The sequence below is a fragment of the Cydia strobilella genome, chromosome 4, assembly GCF_947568885.1.
Source record: "Cydia strobilella chromosome 4, ilCydStro3.1, whole genome shotgun sequence".
Lineage (NCBI taxonomy): Eukaryota > Metazoa > Arthropoda > Insecta > Lepidoptera > Tortricidae > Cydia > Cydia strobilella.
Window position 1 is genome coordinate 18,513,312 of NC_086044.1, and position 18,143 is coordinate 18,531,454.

At 39.3% G+C, this 18,143-nt stretch overlaps 1 protein-coding gene across 1 annotated transcript; it reads right to left on the reverse strand.

The window, feature by feature from the left end:
• Positions 1–2,097: 2,097 nt before the first annotated feature.
• On the reverse strand, positions 2,098–18,128 carry LOC134740777 (suppressor of hairless protein). The gene is made up of 4 exons (XM_063673380.1): positions 16,748–18,128; positions 13,096–13,340; positions 10,278–10,503; positions 2,098–5,197 (listed from the first exon to the last, which is right to left on the reverse strand). The coding sequence occupies exons 1-4, from the start codon at positions 17,603–17,605 to the stop codon at positions 5,003–5,005; spliced, it is 1,524 nt and encodes a 507-aa protein (XP_063529450.1). The 5' UTR covers positions 17,606–18,128; the 3' UTR covers positions 2,098–5,002.
• Between the last annotated feature and the right edge of the window lie 15 nt (positions 18,129–18,143).

Sequence of the window (18,143 nt, forward strand, 5' to 3'; positions counted from 1 at the left end):
ACAATCATGCAGCAGGATGCGTTTTTTCAGGCCATGAATGAATGGTTACGTGCTCGTTCTGCCGTCATTGCGTCTTGTACGTCACCGATGACAATTATCGATGCAGTCACGCCATGCGAGGTTGTAATTAATATGAGAACATGGAGTTGGCGCCTTAACAAAAGACTGGTAGGTTTAGTTGCGAAGTTTTTGTGTCTAAAGAAACAATGTGTATAAGAAAACAATGCAATTTGAAGTGATATTCTTCTTTCAGTGTTGCACGTTGCTTGTAGCTGTCGTTCATTTTATTGGAAGGGCCTTTGTTAAAGTCTTTGTGAAGGGCTCAAATTACAATTATTTGAATGTGGTTGAGTTTGTAGGGTCTGTGGGGATCTTATCAACAACAGGTCGCTTACCGTTCCGCCACCACTACTGTTATCACTGGCAACCTCAGCCACTTGTGTTAGTCGGTCTATACCTCACGCTCATGATTTCCATTTCTGAACTGATTTGTAGAACAGCAGATGACACTGTCGCCAACTTAGGCCAAAATTTGTGTTTGATTTATTTGGTATTATTTTATTATAAAATACTTAACCTAATCTGAAGAAAATCCTACGACCCTAAAGAAACCTATGAACGGAAGGGGATCGTAGCTAAACTTAGATCATAAATGTTTTATCGAAGCCATGGCAAACATTATGATCATGACGGCGGAAAATCTCAAACCGGATATTATCAAATCATAAAGGTTTAAACCCTTCTTATCTCAGACAATTAAGTCGAGGAAATGATTAGTTATGTAGCAGGATGCAGGAAAGTCCGCCACTGAGTTATTATCTAATAATGAGCGATCTGTGGGAGTTTTTGCGCGGATTTCTTTCTGAATGATCGTTTATGTCCACGCATCTCTTGTGTGACGTCACTGGGCGTCACTGATTGCATGGTAGCATGGCGACATGGGAAACCAGTCGTCGCTACGGTCATTGTTACAGGCAAGGTGTTGTGAATGATCCCTGCCTTCTATACAGTGTATCCCACGAAGGCGCGCCCTTTATCTTGTTTTTCAGCATATCTAACCATTGGAAAGTAGATTGTACTCTCACATATAGGCATTTACCCAGTCATTAGTAGTATATAACGTAGAGGAAAGCTGATGGTCTCCTAGGAAACACTACGCAAATAAGATTCTTAACCGAAAATCTTTTAGACATAACAAATCAAATGATCGGGTCATCAACCATTTCGTCAATTTAAAAACATTTGGTAATTTGCACCTTGGAGCTTCTGTCCAGATTATTTTGGAATAAAAATATTAAATTAACCCCTTGACCGCCAAAGACGTCATGTGACGCGCGCCGCTACAGCCTGATATCAACCTTCGTGCATTCAGACTAGGTTCATGATGACGCGCCGCACACCATAGGCGTGAGGTTGAAAGGGTTAAAAAATACCTTTTCTTTCCAAAATCTGGCATTATTCCTTTTAACATTTTAAATATTAATTGTAATAATCTAAATTGAACTAAGAAGTAGGTACCTATTTGTTTTATATGTATTTTGAATATTTAATTTAATTTTATTTAAATAGGTAATAAAACAATATAAATTTTATAAAAAAAGGGATTCTTGTAAATTGCAATAATAATTAATTAATCTATCTGCTACATTGTAACCAGCAATTTACAAGGCAATTTTCTATTCACCGCTTCACTAGAAATTGCCGCGGCATAATAGCAAAATGACTCCCGCCTTCAGGCTCTTTAGCTGCCTAACGAACCCCGGAAACAAGAGTTCTTATAAATATTAGTGTACCAGTTATTCTGAATCTCAGCGAACAATGGCGAATGGGTATAAACTTATGATAATTATCTGAGGTCAGTCCCAGCGGAGCGGAACGGTATGTAGGGGAAGACGTTATTATCATGTGAAGAGTTTTTTGAAGACGTTCCCACACCGAGCACTGATTCCTCGATTAACGCCGATTCATAATTACTTGACCTTAGCTTTAATTAGCCGATAAGAATTAATGTCTTAGTGCTCCTACACAAGTACGTGGGAACACCTCGAAGCGCGGCTAGCGGACCATGTGGTACTCGTACACAATAAAAAATGTAGCTTTTTATTTAAATTCAGTTTTATTAAAAATATTCATATTTCAAATCCACCGCTTCGATTCATAGTGAGTACTTATTATACACGAGCAGTTCGTTTAAACACGAATTTTCAAATATATAATTACCAAATGTAAAATGATAAAAACTCACGAGTAAACAGCATTTTAAAAAGACAATCGACCATCTCATACGAATTGACGTAATTACGACGTATTTATTTAATTATACCAATCTCTAACTCTAACGTATTTGTAATACTGCACGACCAATTCTATAAAATTATCTCGATAATCAAATGTTGTGCTACAAAAATATTGTTATTTTTTGTACTTCAATATTACACTTTCCGAATGGAATGCTGGAAATCACACTTTTGCTTAGTAATACACATCGAATCAGAATTTTTCCACACAAGTTTCCTACATAATTAAATTGGATTAAAAATAAATATAATTTCAATTTGTGTTTTTCAACAATACGAAACTGTACTATGTACTAAAACTAGCTTAACTATTTATTTGTTCTTTAAAGTCTCGGTTATTTTATTTTATTATACATAACGCCATATCAGCTTGCTGCGAGCCCTTAGGCAGGTGCAAATAATTTAACAAACTGATTACAATTAAAATCTAATACAAGTATTCTTAGAGCATTTTATAACTAGCGGTTGCCGTAAAATGAGATATTCGGTGCACTAATGACAAATATTGCAACTCCGGCGTCTTTGAGGTTGTATACAACAATCTTTTATTAAAGCATCTTAGCAGTAACTAAAGCGAAGTTAGAATTGACTTGAGTCATAGACATAACAACTACAGTAGCTCCGTGGCGGATTTGAAGTCTGCCGCCCTAGGCCCCAGGCCCCGTAGTAGGGGCATTCCATCGTTACGTAAGGGACATTCGGACCCATTTTTTTCGACTTTCCGAGCCTGGTTCTTTTTTGGCTTGCCTTTTTATAGTGTAATATTGGTATCATCTTAAAGCTGCTTGTTTTCTTAATAAACTGTTTAATTTACTTTTACAATAAGCAAGTCGACAAAGTAATTCGGAATTAAAGCAAATATTTCGTATAAGCGATTCGCATGCAAAATACGCCAATACTTTGCCCTACACTTAGACATTGCATAAATAAAGAATTTTGTTAAAAAAAAAACTAGATGAAAAACTTACCGGAATGCCCCAGTAACTACTAGCCGCCCCTTTCTCAGCACCCATCATATAGACTGCCGCCCTAGGCCCGAGCCTACTGGGCCTTAGGGCAAATCCGCCACTGTAGCTCACACAGTGGGAAAATGTTGCCAAACTAAATAGATTGCGCCGTGTGGCGCCATACGAATTAAGGTAACTGGATTATCAATTATTAAATTTTGCGGTTTAACAATCTAGTTAGTTGTTCTGAAACTGCTCCACGGCATATTTTCCGCTTGTGTTCCGATCTATAGTTGATTTGTCTATTTTGAATGAAACAAATTGTGCAGAGACAATATAAACTAACCTAACTCATATAACTGAACTTATTTGGCGTCGCGTTGTTATTTTGTTAGATATAAAGTTTGTAAGCGTGCACATTTAAAATTCCATCACATATCACCGTCAACACAAGTTAAAATTATGTAATACTAATCAAAATCGTTACAACATACTGAATGACTTGTCATGGATTACAGCTATTTGGCCCCGAAGAAACAAATCTAAGAGCAGAGATCTTCCACGTTTCGATACGTTCATTAATTTTATATTGGCAAATGTTAAATGCCAGTGTAGGAACTAACTTCCATATACAAGCAGCTTTTTTATTGGCATAATGTAAGCTAAGCTTGGATTACACGTTACTAGTATGCCTGTTGACACGTCTTTGTATAAGTAAAAGGGTGCGTTAGACAAAGAACACATTGAAGTCAGCGAGACACAATCTATAGACGATTGATGTGTTCTCGGGCAAAAGTAACAATTTGTCGGCTGTCAAAAAGGGCAATTTCTAATTGCATTTTTCTTCAGTAGCGTCTTATTGACAAGCGACAAAGTTGTCTTGCATATTAGCTGCGAGAAAATATCTTAATCGCTCTAAATGTCTACCTACTAGGTTTAATGAGCTGGTCTCGCTAGCTTTGTCCTTATTATGACATCACTATTTACAGTACCTGAGGTGTTAGAACATAGTTCAGGTCTTGATATCTCTTCCTTGGCCATAAACATGTGGTAACATCTGACGCACTGTAAGTAAATTATAGTAATAGCTCGACCGAGTCTCACAGAAATAATCTGACCTTAACATATGATTTTGGTGTGATAATCTCGATAATAATTAATAAAAAAACGTTTACAAAAGAGGCACGTCGTTTCACAGTCGGCGAAGCGTTCGACGTGGCACTCCGTATCAATAATAAAGCTTTCTAGGCACTATCGAAACTAACTACAGTCCATCCAATATTACATCACTTACGCGTTTTACTTGGTAAACAATTTTATAAATAAAAATGCATTTTGTTCGCTAAAACAGGTCGCGAATCGCAAGAATATGCAACAATGGCAGCACATTTGAACGTTAACGATGTATATGGCGCTGATAGCTGTCACTCGCTCAACATCGCTACGAATCGCGTGCTAGCCCTATATACCATGCGAGTGTTTAAGCCCGAAAATGCGCATTTTAATTGTTTACCAAATATAACAAAACACCTGGTATGGACTTTATAATGTTCGCAATTCACTCACCGAATCGAGAATTCTATCTTGATTCTTTGGTTGGTGACTTGGTGTCGTACACCTCGGGTCGCACTCAGGCAGGATGGCCGTGTCGCAGGTCGGCCAAGCCCGCAGAGAACGCGCTATCAGCCGATCCTTTGTGACGGATGCTTTATTCCACGTACCGAGTTCATGGCGCAGCCGTCGCAAAGGGCAACAGGCTTACTGCAGCGCATGGGCCGGATGCGCAGGATGCCCCGCGTGCGGTTCGTGATGCCAGGCCGTGGCGGCGGCCTCGGGGCGCATGACGTCGTCGACGGGCGTGCAGGCCGGGCGAGGGCCGGGCTCGGGCGTGTACGTGAACGTGAGGCCCGTGGCGTAGATGATGCCGTCGTTGCGGACCAGGGACACGGGCACCTGAAGTAGACAGAGACAAGTGTTATGATATGCTGGCAAAGTACCTAATGAGTCAAAAAGTTTATTTTTGAGAAATAAGAATGTCACTTAGGCCTTCATAAAGGACGAAATTCAATATTACAAAATATTTAGTACTTTGAAATTACTGTAATACGAAGTAACCTACACGACTTATTGCCTGTATACAGAATACACTAACACAGAAATATGGCAAGTGCGTCACGCCTCACCTTCTAGCATTTATTAGTGACCATCGCGTTTTTACAGTGTAAATTGCTTATTTGATTTATTATTCGTAAGTCACGCACATTTAGAATCATATCACCAGTTAGTAAGCCCCGTTCGACTTTGAGGATAAAGTAAAGAGTCAAAACACAATATTCTAATGCATATTCCAAAATCTTAATGAAACACGGCAATGTGGCAGTACTTATAGGTCTACTTAGTAACTTGCCCATATATATGTAGCGTACAAATCTATTCAAATCGCCTAAAATCCAGAGGTTTTGCTGCAAAAAAGGCCCTCAGACACGAAATGGTTAATCCAAGTAACAGGTAGTTTGTGAATGGGTAAATTGTGCTGGGACCCCGTCATTTGTTCCGTATTTAAAGTAATTGTGATGCGCGCGAGCTGTTTGTTTACATTTTTCTTTCTTTTGTAATATACTCGTAATATTGATAAACCATCATGTTCCAATTACAAAATAACAATACTCCCTCTACTCTATCACTAGCAGCTACTATAGTAAAATCCGCTTTAGCAATGGCTAAATTTAGAATGATAACATTAGATAAGTCTTATTAATAGGGAATATTACGCGAAACTGCGTAGGGGGCGCCAGGGCGCCACTACCACAATCTGAGGGTCTATCTTGAAACAAGACAATTTCTTTATCTAACATCTATGTCACTCATGCATATTCGAGCGATAAAGAGGCAGATACCGAATTTTCGGATTTGCGTTTCCCGGTAGGTCCTCTGTAAGCAAACCGCTTTGATGCATCAATGTCATATTTTATTATCTCTGAAAACTTGTCAAAAACCTGTTATAGGTACAGTATGTTACTCTATGGTTTACTAAAAAGGCTAGTCCTGCACTCTGGTGGCAGAACATTGCAGTAATAACCCCTATTACAACTTAGCTCGTACTCTACTCTTACGTTCACTACCTTTATGTACATGTCTTTTTTGCAGTATTTTTCATCCAGCAAAGTAAATATTATAACCATGCCTAAAGCGACCTTAATCTGACAAATCGTCAGTCACCCGTCTCGATTATGATCGAGCCGTGGGAACTCGATCCCGTGACGTCGGCATTACCGCCCGTAAACACTGTACATATTAGCGCTAATAGTCGCGGGAAGGGCCGGCTACATCGCTCAGATAACGTTGGCATGCTAAATTTAGATAGTCTGGCCTTTACACGTATTTGTCAATTAGCAAAGTAAATATAGCCATGTCTAAACCAGCCTCAATCTACTTAGTCGGTAGGGCTAAGATGGTCGGTTTTTTATCACCTGTCATCATTCCTGTCACGTTCTAACAAGTATGTAAGTGCGAAAGTGACGCATGACATGACAAGTGATAAAAATGCGACCATGATACCGCCGCAGGTCATAAGTTCTGTCACTAAGGTTTTGACTGTTAAAAGTAAATGTTATAGATACAGACCCCTTATTATTCATATATACATATAGGTTAAAATCTTATTTAATGCTGAATTACTTACAATATAATTTACCGTAATTTGCTGTCTCCGTTTTTCGTAATTCTATGTAATACTTCGAAAAAAGTTATCAAGACATGTAAAAAATACGTGGCCTCTTCAAGGTGATTTTGATCCCTATTTATTTATTTCTCTTTTTTACATGGTTAAATCTTACATAAAACAAAAGCTGGGTCTTTTATCTTTCTATAGATATATAATTCATGTGTATTGGACTGCCAAAATGTACATGTTCTACCAAACCTACTCGTTGGATGGCAGTCAAAAATAAGCGTGTTACTAATAAGTAGGGTAGGGTAAGAAACAATGGCTCAGCTCGAACAGTGGCTCAGTCGCCCCAATATCGCCTCTATAATGTTGGAATTAGGTTGAGCGAGCCACTGTACGCGGTATTTTTTTTTTCCGAGCCACTGTTTCTTACCCTACCCTACCCTAAGTTTGAAGGGTATTAGCTGAAGTACAGACTTTTCGGAGAACTAAATGCTGATAATAAAATAACGTTCTAATAAAGTAAATTCATACAAATAAACAATTGTACCTATTTTATTAATGTGACTCTGATTTTTACTCCCTTTTGTGAAGTAAAATTTTTCACAATCCAGCCGCGTATTCGCGTCTAACGACAATCCCAAAGTAAACAAGTCGCGATCGATATTTAAAAATAATTATATTACGTTGTGATCAGTATAAAACTTATGATCTGACTAAGTAGGGTTGTGCTGTCAAATCTTCCATCTACCGTCTCGATTATGACTGTCACCCGTGGGAACTCGATCCCGTGACGTCGGCATTACTGCCTGTAAACACTGTATTAGCGCTAATAGTCGCGGGAAGGGCCTATACAGGGGGTACAATACATTTGTAACCTTACTACGTTCAGATAGAGTTTATATTAATAGTAAAAGAGCCGTAATGGTTAGTCTAGAGGCTATCGCGTTAGGAGGAAACTAATCATCTTTTTTTCCAGTAAACAAAGTACGAAATAAATAGACAACAATAGTAGATTGTTAACCAAGGAATGAAAGGCACTCATCTCTGCCGAGGTATTTTGGCGCTCGAACGCAGTGAGAGCGCCAATAGTCCGAAGCAGAAATGATGCCTTTCACCCGAGTTAAACACTCTAATTTTCATTTCGAATACGAGGAAAATAAAATGGATGTGTTTTTCTAAAAATATGACTAAGTATACATTTCTATAGCATTTCATGAGGGTACTTTCAATTAACGATTCAGACAAAAGTATCGTTATTTATGGAATGGAGAGTCAAATATCAGAATGGAAATTGTATAACAAATCCATTTAAACTCAAATTTCAACTGCTTATCGTAAAAAAAAATAAAAAATTGTACTTCGAACGTAAAATGCTATAGTGCAGACACGTATCATTTTCTGCACACCTTTTAGAACAACAATGACCCTCTTTCAGAGCATGAGAAATGAAAAATAAGTTACTGTAAACCATTGTAAAATACCTACTTCAGAATGTTTGATATTTTGGAACGTACAGGCGTATTTGATTCTTCAATCTTCAATAATGATTTGATATTTCGAAACCGAGTCGCCCGCCGAGTTTTACGAAAAGTATGGCGCGGCTATAATTCGTTTACAATATAACCCGTAATCCGTTTATAATTTGTTCTTTCCTTTTGAGGTACGAACCCTAAAAACGACCGTATAAACTAGTCTGAAACCGCTCTTAGCGTAGTCACAGGAGAATCTTTGTCAATGAGGGCTAACGCGTATGAATTCGCCGCTAGGGGCGCTAGTGTAGATGGTGGTCTTTTCCATGACTGACAGCTGTTCTTTAGTCTTTTGGACCACCATCAACAGAGGCGCCAACTGGTGAGCAAAAAAACGATAGCCCTCATTGAATTTTGTTTTATTAGTGTCCAACCAAAACCGAAGGTCGGTTTTGCTCTAGTTTCGGCTAAAACCGAACCTTGGCCGAGACATGATTTTTATATCGAAACCTGCCGAAACTTCGGCCGGACACCACCGAAAATAGTCTCGGGGCGGAAGAAAGGTTCGGCAGTTTTTGACCGAAACTGAACCTTCGGCCGAAACCGGATGAAAACAAAACTTCGGTCGGACACTCATCTTCCTCGTGTTGTCCCGGCATTCTTGCCACGGCTCAATGGAGACTGGGGTCGGCTTGGCAATAAATCCCAAGAATTGGCGTAGGCACTAGATTTTACGAAAGCGACTGCCAAGTTGCCAACTGACCTTTCAAGTTCCAACCCGGAGGGTAAACTAGGCCTCATTGGGATTTTTCCTTCACCGAAAAGCGACTGGTAAATATCAAATGATATTTCGTACGTAAGTTCCGTAAAGCTCACTGGTACGAGCCGGGGTTTGAACCCGCGACCTCCGGATTAAAAACTTCGGTAAAACTTTACTTGAATAGTAGTCAGTACCTACGGAGACGTCTTTGTTCTGAAGCTGTGATGATTGATGGTAATTTTATTGCCATTAATTACTGTTGTTAGATAAAGGAAAAAGAGAATAATTCTAATTGACACTTACTAAGGGGACCTATATCAAGTAATAAATAATTGGTATAATGATTTTAGTAGGTATTTGTGCGGTAGACAAAGTCAATGGACATTAGTAGTTTTAAGTTTTATTTGGACCACATCAATTTAACTTGGCTTGCCCTGACATTTAACACGCTCATTCACTCACAGAGGACCAGCTGAAAAGAGACAGATAGTTCACCTACAGCTACTGCCCCCTCAGTGACTGGTGAGGGTTCAGATTTTAAGGAGGTACACGAGTGTTACCGCCGTAGATAAGGGTCTACTGCGAAAATTGGAAATTCATTATCTGCTTCTCTATCGCTCTTGCATGTTTGAGCGAACAGTGAAATAGACAAACGAATGAATGCTACACCCACAGCTACTGCCCTCTGTGTGACTTTTGAGTTGAGGTTAAGGAGATAGACGAGGCGAACTGGCTTAACTAGAACTGAACTGTGATATATCCGGTACCACACACAGCATAGACTTGCGCACAGCGGTACATCGTCTCCGCTTCCACGTCTCCGAACCACACTTGTAGCAACGGTGTGAAGTTATCGCCAGCCAGTTCTAGCAGAGCGACGTCGCCGCCGCCGTTGAGGGAGTGAGAAGTACCTGTTGAAAAGATACAGCTAACTCAACCTACAGCCACTGCCTCCTGAACTGCGATATATCCGGCACCACACACAGCATAGACTTGGCACAACGGTACTTCGTCTCCGAACCACATTGTAGCGATGATGTGAAGTTGTCTCCGGCCATTTCTAAGATGGCCACGTCGCCGCCGCCGTTGAGGTGGAGAGAGTGGAGGTACCTGTCGGAAAGAGACAGTTCTCACCTGCGTAGGCTGCCGCACCCACAGCCACTGCCCCCTGAACTGCGATATATCCGGCACCACACACAGCATAGACTCGGCGCAGCGGTACATCGTCTCCGCTTCCACGTCTCCGAACCACACTTGTAGCGATGGTGTGAAGTTGTCGCCGGCCAGTTCTAGCATGGCGACGTCGCCGCCGCCGTTTAGGTTGAGGGAGTGGACAAGAGGTACCGGCGTCACTGGGGACCTGTTGAATGAGAACACCTTATTAGTACTAATGCCTAAAGCGGCAAACGTAACAGCAGCGAATATATCAGTAGTACGAAAGCCTTTGCCCCTACAGAGGGCCTTGCGAAATGTACAGCAAGCTGCAAAATTACATGGACAGTGCGTGGACACATTATGAATAGAATTCATTTATAAAGTGGCCATTCACTTATGCACTTTGACGATCTGTCTGTCACCAGGCTGTATCTCATGAATTGTGATAGCTAGACAGAAATTTTCACAAATGATGTATTTCTGTTGCCGCTATAACAACAAATACTAAAAACAAAAAATAAATATTTAAGTGGGGCTCCCATACAACGATCGAATTTTTTTGCCGTTTTTTGCGTAAAGGTACGGAACCATTCGAGCGCGAGTCCGACACGCACTTGGCCGGTTTTTTACTTTTCGTTTTGCGTTTGTCGATGTACGATCGTCATGTTGGCTAGGCCTTCTGGATAGAAACCACATAAAATAATGTGTTTTTTTTTAACATAAGACGAGGCTTGATGGACCTATATACGAAAACCATGGCGTCCAGGTAAGTGCTGCTATTGTCATAGTATAAAGTTCATTTAGTTCAGTAGACATTTTTTATCATTTCGTCCAACAATTTAGTCCCTTTACTTTATGAAACAGTTTTCTTATAACAAGTTAATAATTGTCTAAAGCTCTAAAGTGTCCATGAATGTGTAAAGTAAATAATTTGTATGGATATCCGTTACACCCATACCTACGGTGTGTAGGAATCATATGGACGGACTTGCCAACCTATCAGGATGATTTGGTAATAACGTCTGTTACTCTAATAAGCATCAGTTTATACATATCAAGTTTAAATTTATACCAGGAACTATCACTCAGTTAACAACAGGAAGAGGGAAGTAAGTTATTGAACTCCGCCAATCATTATTATTGACAGGCAGTTATCGCACATTATTGATACAGTAGTACAGCTGTAATCTAAATACTATGCGGAGCGTGGGAGAACGCGGTGTTTTCGTAATTAGCCATGGGAACATCGGGACGCATGTGGCAGCAGGGTTGCCGGTTACCAGACTAGTACAGCGAATTACGTACAAATGGTTTAAACTTATTGTATACAGGAAACATATTGTATAGCGAACTGTAAAAGTGAATTTTATTCAAAATGTGTCCACGCAGTTTGGCAGTTATATAAAAATTAACTGCCATAGGTATCATCTACTGTAAGGAATTATTTATTTACTGTAAAATCCGCCCGACGGTCAAAAGCATACAAAATGCACGTTTTTGCACAAGTTGTCGTATTATAAGTACTACTATTTTAAAGTAGGGAGATATTTAAACCATTTCTATAATACCCTACCTAGTGACATAATTACGTCGGCGAGCGATAAAATATTTTACAATAAGATTAAAAAAATGTTGCTTGACCTGTGTTGCTACAGTGTGAATGAATTTTCGGAAATTTTAAGGAAGTGTAAATAAGCCCTGACATTAGATAAAAAACCGAGATATAGATATAATAATTGTAATAATGAATAAAAAATAAATATAATAATTGTAATAATGAACTTTATCAATAGAACTACGAACACAAATTGCATATTGTAATGTAGTATAAATTTATTATAATTATATGGTTGACATTGTATATTATATAGGTAGTATGGTTGAATTGACGTGTAAAATTTGTACAATTTTATCAATAAATGTAACTTATCTTACGATATTGCGATGGTTCCAAACGGTTTGGAGAAAATGATCTCATCTGTAAATTATATCTTATACCTTTAAACGAGCAAATCTCGTAAATGTACATATATGTTTATATATATATATATATTTCGGGGATCTCGGAAATGGGTCTAACGATTTCGATGAAATTTACTGTATGGGGGTTTTCGGGGGCGAAAAATCGATCTAGCTAGGTCTTATATCTGGGAAATCGCAAATTTTTGGGTTTTTTATAAGTTTTCCGAGCAAAGCTCGGTCTCCCAGATATTTTTATTAATGTATATTTTTATACGCTTGACAACCCTGTGTGCTAACGACAATGCGTGTACGCACCACATGAGCTGTGATGCAGCGTTGCTAATGCGATCGTCATATTTTAAAAGGGTAGATGATGTTTGCTCGACTTATTGCAGTTTCACAGCATTCAAGACCCTGTAAGCAGTGTTGGCCGAAACGTTAATGCAATTAACCATTAACCAGTACAAATTGAACCGTAAACTGTAACCGTCCGTTACGGTTTACGGTTCAATTTGTACTGGTTAATGCTTAAGTGCAATTACATTCGGCTAACACTGCCTGTAAGTATGTAGTAGGTATACATTGTAACGCGAATTCAGTAGGACGTTTGATTCGTAGGCCAATGTTATGTTATGAGCTACCGATTCGACCTCCATGTATGTTCAGAGGGTCTACCGCGAAAATAGAAATTCCGTTATCTGTGTCTCCATCGCTCAAATACCTATGCAAAAGTGACAGACAGGCAGATAACGAAATTTTGATTCACCCGACCCATGACCATGGTCATCCTGATGTCCTTTCTGAAGGCCATCTATCTCTATAGCACACAACTCACCTGACGGGTCCCATGCCTTCGTAGAACTGGTACTCTGCCTTATCTGTCGAGATGATGGTCCAACAAGCTCCATCATTGATCATCTCCTTATTAGGTTCCTTAGGGCACGGCGTTGCTTGGAATTGTATGATTCGCTCCTGTGATAGGCACAGATACATGCGCTCTGTGTCCTTCATGTAGAACGCGCATTTGTGGAGCTGGGAGACTGGGTCGTCGGCCTCTAGGAGAGCCATTTGCTTGTCTACCTGTAGGACAAAAATAAAAAGGTCAAATGAGACACCTAAGTTGTCCAAAATTATTTCGGCGAATCGGCTTGGCCCAATAATGCTTTTACCCGACAGCGGGACGCAAATTTGGGCTTAGATAGAGAGATATAGAGTTCGGGTATAGTGAGGCCAATTCGAGTGTAAACAGACATCAGAATGATATGTAAATAATGTAATTTAGTTATCGTGCATTTCGCTCATTACTTGTCCTTTCGCTTACAAAAACTAAATGACATCATTTAGATATCATTCTGATCTCAGTGTACATTCGAGTTAGCCTTTGAGTCCGTTTTATTTCAAAATTCACGACTGCGATGCGAAGGGAAGTTGATCTTTGTTTGAATGCGCGACTTTGCTAGTTTTAGTGGTTTTCTAGACCCGAATGCGGCAGTTTTGATTATATTTGATACGTAGGTATTTAAGGTAAGGAATTAGGATAATGGAGAAGATCTATAAAGCTAACGATGTTTAAACATATATTGCTGTGGTATTTGCTGCATAATGCGTCACTTTCGGTTACGAAAGAATATTTCAGCAAAAACAGGGCAGTGTGTCTCGAAATGGGCGCCACGCTTTTAGTATTTTATACAATCGAATGAGCGAGCGAAGTGAAGTTCTTACATTCAACTTGGAATACACAGCTGGCTAAGGGCACGTCCCGGCATTTCGATGTTTTTAAGCTAAACTATCAGAGGATAGTTTGAAGGTCAATAACTTAAGTAAATTTGTTCTAATTTAAATGAAATTGGGTAAACGTGTAGTTGAGGGCATTATATTTTAGTCATTAAATTATGAGCAGGCTCGGTTAAGGGGTTATGGAGCTAGAAGAACCTAGAAAGCCAAAAAGCTACTTGTGAAGGGCACCTTTTATTTCTTTCAAAGCGATTATTTATATTAAGCGATATTTTAAAGCGATATTTCCGAAAATATTCACTTTATCAAAAAATCTTTTCTGTAGACCCGATTCATTTTAAAAGACCTATCTAACGACACCCCACACCATAGGGTTGAAACGAAGAAAAAAACCCTCACATACATTTTATGTATGTCGAAGTGATTATTTCCGAAAATGTTCACTTTATCAACAATTGATATGAAAACCACTATTAATTTTAAAAGACCTATCTAAAAACATCCAGCACTATAGGCTTGAAACGAAAAAAACCTAGTGCTAGCCGTTTTTGAGTTCGCTAAAAGTTTTCCCTTCTTATTTTATTTAAAAGCCTGGCAACCCTTATTTTTGACCGGATTTTCGCAGGCCATCCTATATCACTGTATTCGCAATAAAGTTACCATCATTTTGATAAATATTCAAGTGCAATTATCGATAAAAACCCACCTGTTTAAACACGGAAACATACGTTACGCTATACGGTAATACGCTAGATGACAAATTTTCATTAATGGTATCAATCAATCAGGTTTATTTTTAGGATCAAATGTCTATATGGGACCCATTGCATTAAAGCAATACAAAAGTTAGAAATGATAGTCAAAGGCCGACAGTCGTACTTCACTCGTGAGTCGTGAAACGCTCCAAACAAAACGATAAGTGAACGTGACGTCAAATTCACTGAGAGCCCATTTTGAATGTATGGACAAAATAAGAAAATTACGTTATTGTCGGTGAAATATTGCGTTTATGTACTTATATAGTTGCTGTACAATCTTTTTTTGGATAAAATGTAAGAAATCGAATGGTACTCTTACTTTTTTCCTTTTTGGAAGTTGAAAAATTACTTAAATTTTGAAACTTTCAAGTCCTGTATTTTTTTGATTTCCATATATTATTATAATATCTACATTATTGTGATAAATTACTCATTTGCTATCTATGTTACTAGATTTTGTTATAAATTTCAACATGTGTCATCATCCCTATAGTGACCGGAAAAAAATAGGCAACCTAATTTATTCATGTTGTACAAGTTGTATACAGTCGACAGTGAGACAAGTCGGTGAAATTAAAAAAAAAATTTTTTTCAAAATTTAATTAAAAATAGCCTTAACCACATCTCTTTAGGTAACCCTATTTATTTATGTTCAGGAACATATTTTCTTTCATAAAATATAAGTTTCATCCGTCAGACGTATCGGTGAAGGTCGACCATATATAACGTATCTTAGGCTATATCGTAAGATGTTTTGCTATAAGATATATTTTGGTATATTATCGGTATATTATCGCTCCGTCTGTGACCGGCTTTAAAGGATATTCCTTGAAAGTGCTTATAGGTATAGAGCCTATTTACAATTATTTTAAGCCAGGCAACTAGGAGTCACTCATTACCATTAGGGTCGTTCATTATTTTTTATTTAGTTCTTGTAGTAACGGCCAAGTCACATATTTAGACTAAGGTGTATAGGTATAGTTTGTGAAGTTAGGGCTTGTAGTTGGAAGCTTGGCTCTACAAGAGATCTGATAACTTATTGACAGTGCAAGCCTTATGGTTTCGTCTGTGGTCTTGGCAACATTTTACTTGAAAATGTTTTTGGTAGGATTTCTCTACCCAAAAATGATTTATGGTGAACTGATTCAACTGAGTAGATTGATATGCAGCATGCAATTAATTGTGGTATTTTCTATAAAAAGGGACCTTATTGTCGATGGCGCTTACGTCATTATAAACGATTCTCCGATATAAATACAATGCCGCGCGACGCTGTGCGCAAGCGCCATCGACAATAAGGTCCCTTTTCATAGAAAATGCCCCAATTAAAAACATATTTATATATCTGTCTATATAGTATGATAATATCAGCTTTGATTAAACTTACCGCAGTTAACTTTTATACTTTGGTTTTGTATCATCATTTGATAAAGCAATAATTGTGAAACTTTAAAATGTTGTATATCGAGTCGAGTTAAGTTTATGTAGTCATTTTTTAGGGTTTGATAACCAAAGGGTAAAACGGGTCACCAGGGTTACGGCCGGGGACTTTTGATATGTTCATCTCCTAACTAGTCCAAACAAAGCTACTAAGTTAAAAATTGTGTTCCTTGCATTTCCTTCTATATCTTCTTATTGCTTGGCCTATTTACAATGAAAATAAATAAAATCTCAGTTTTATAACAATTTGCAATAATGATCACTACATAGTATAAAACAAACACAAAGTCGCTTTTAGCTGTCTGTCTGTCCCTATGTATGCCTAGATCTTTTAATTTACGCAACGGATTTTGATGCCGTTTTCACCTATCAATAGAGTAATTCTTGAGGAAGGTTTTAGTGTATAATTTGTAAAGGTTTTGTGTAACCCGTGCAAAGCCGGGGCGGGTCGCTAGTAACTATAAAATACTTTCGTGCACTGTACTATAAGTAGAGTAACATCATAGATCTGAGCCTAAACTTATAAAAATAAAATATTAAGTGGTGTCAACTTACCTTTCTTATTATGAGCCTAGGCAAAGCCATGCCTGTCACAGAGCAGACAAGTTTCACAGTGGACCCATAGTGTACATATCCGTCCCGCACTGCAAATTCCTCCGATTCACTCTCATTGTCGTCCAGCAGGTGAATTGTGAATGCTCCCCACTGCGTTGATGATGCATGGAAGTTCCCATTTTCTACATGCAGATATCTAGTTGACACTGTCTGTGACCTTAGACGATTGAATAAAGCTACCTTAGTACCACTTGCAATACATAAGTCTGCATTCTTCAATGACTGCTTCTTCTTAGAAGGCTTAGATATTACTTTAATTCTCTTACTATTAAATATACCAATGTCATGTCCGTTTCCATAGAACATCTTAACTGATAGCATAAAGTGCTTTCGCTTGTCAGAGTCTGATATGTACAGGGTTTTAGCTGCACAGTACTGTTTCCCATTGTTCAGGTCAAGCTGCTGCATATCCTGGTCAGAGTTTCCTATACCTATGAAGGCACATAGCTGGGCCGCCTGCTCTGTCTCGCCTTCGCGCAGCATGCGCTCACGCCGCAGCCGCCAGCCATCACCAAATAGGTATATACAGGGTGGTGGGCAGAAAAACCTTTTCTCATTGCCATAGGACTTCTGCGCGACTTTAGCGTGCAGTATAACGACGACCATGTCGGCGCGGTCTCGCAGGTAGCGCTCCATAGCCTCGCGCGTGAGGCGACGCTCCTCGGGGCGGTAGGCGCCAGCGCCGGGGCCCGCCGCGCTCGCGTACCGCGGGAACAGCGCGCCGTGCTGCGGCGGCGGCGACCCGCCCCCCGCCGCGCCCACCGCGCCGCCCAAGCCCGCGCCGAACTGGTGCGGCATCCTCGCCACGGCGCCACCTCACCGGTCGCCCGCGGTCATCACCCACTGCTCGCTCAGATGCTGCACCATAGCCCCTAGCTGGACCTCTCGGCCGTCGGCCCGAACCACCTCATCATGTGAATGATTCTCGGAGACAAGAGTGGCGTCCTTCTTTATCTCTATCAATTGTTTACGAACGCCAAGCGAAGTCCAGTTCGTCCCTCCGAGCCAAAATAACGAGCGACTGTGCAATCCGGCCGACGCGGATCGATACACTTTTTTATTATTCACGACACTAAAAATTAATAACGTTGGGAACTGCAACACATTTCTTTCAAAAACACCTGTTCCGAGTCAGAATTTTCGGACGGTACAGCCAACATTCCACAAATTGTAAATTAATAATTCCACTCCGTATGCGAATTTTGACTTTTTGTGATCTTTTTTTAATGAATATCCAGGCAATATTTAGTAAAAAAAGTTAATAAAACTTGTGTTTATCTCGTGATAAATTCGACAACGACAGAAATGTGAACATTGTGAACTGTCAAATGACCAT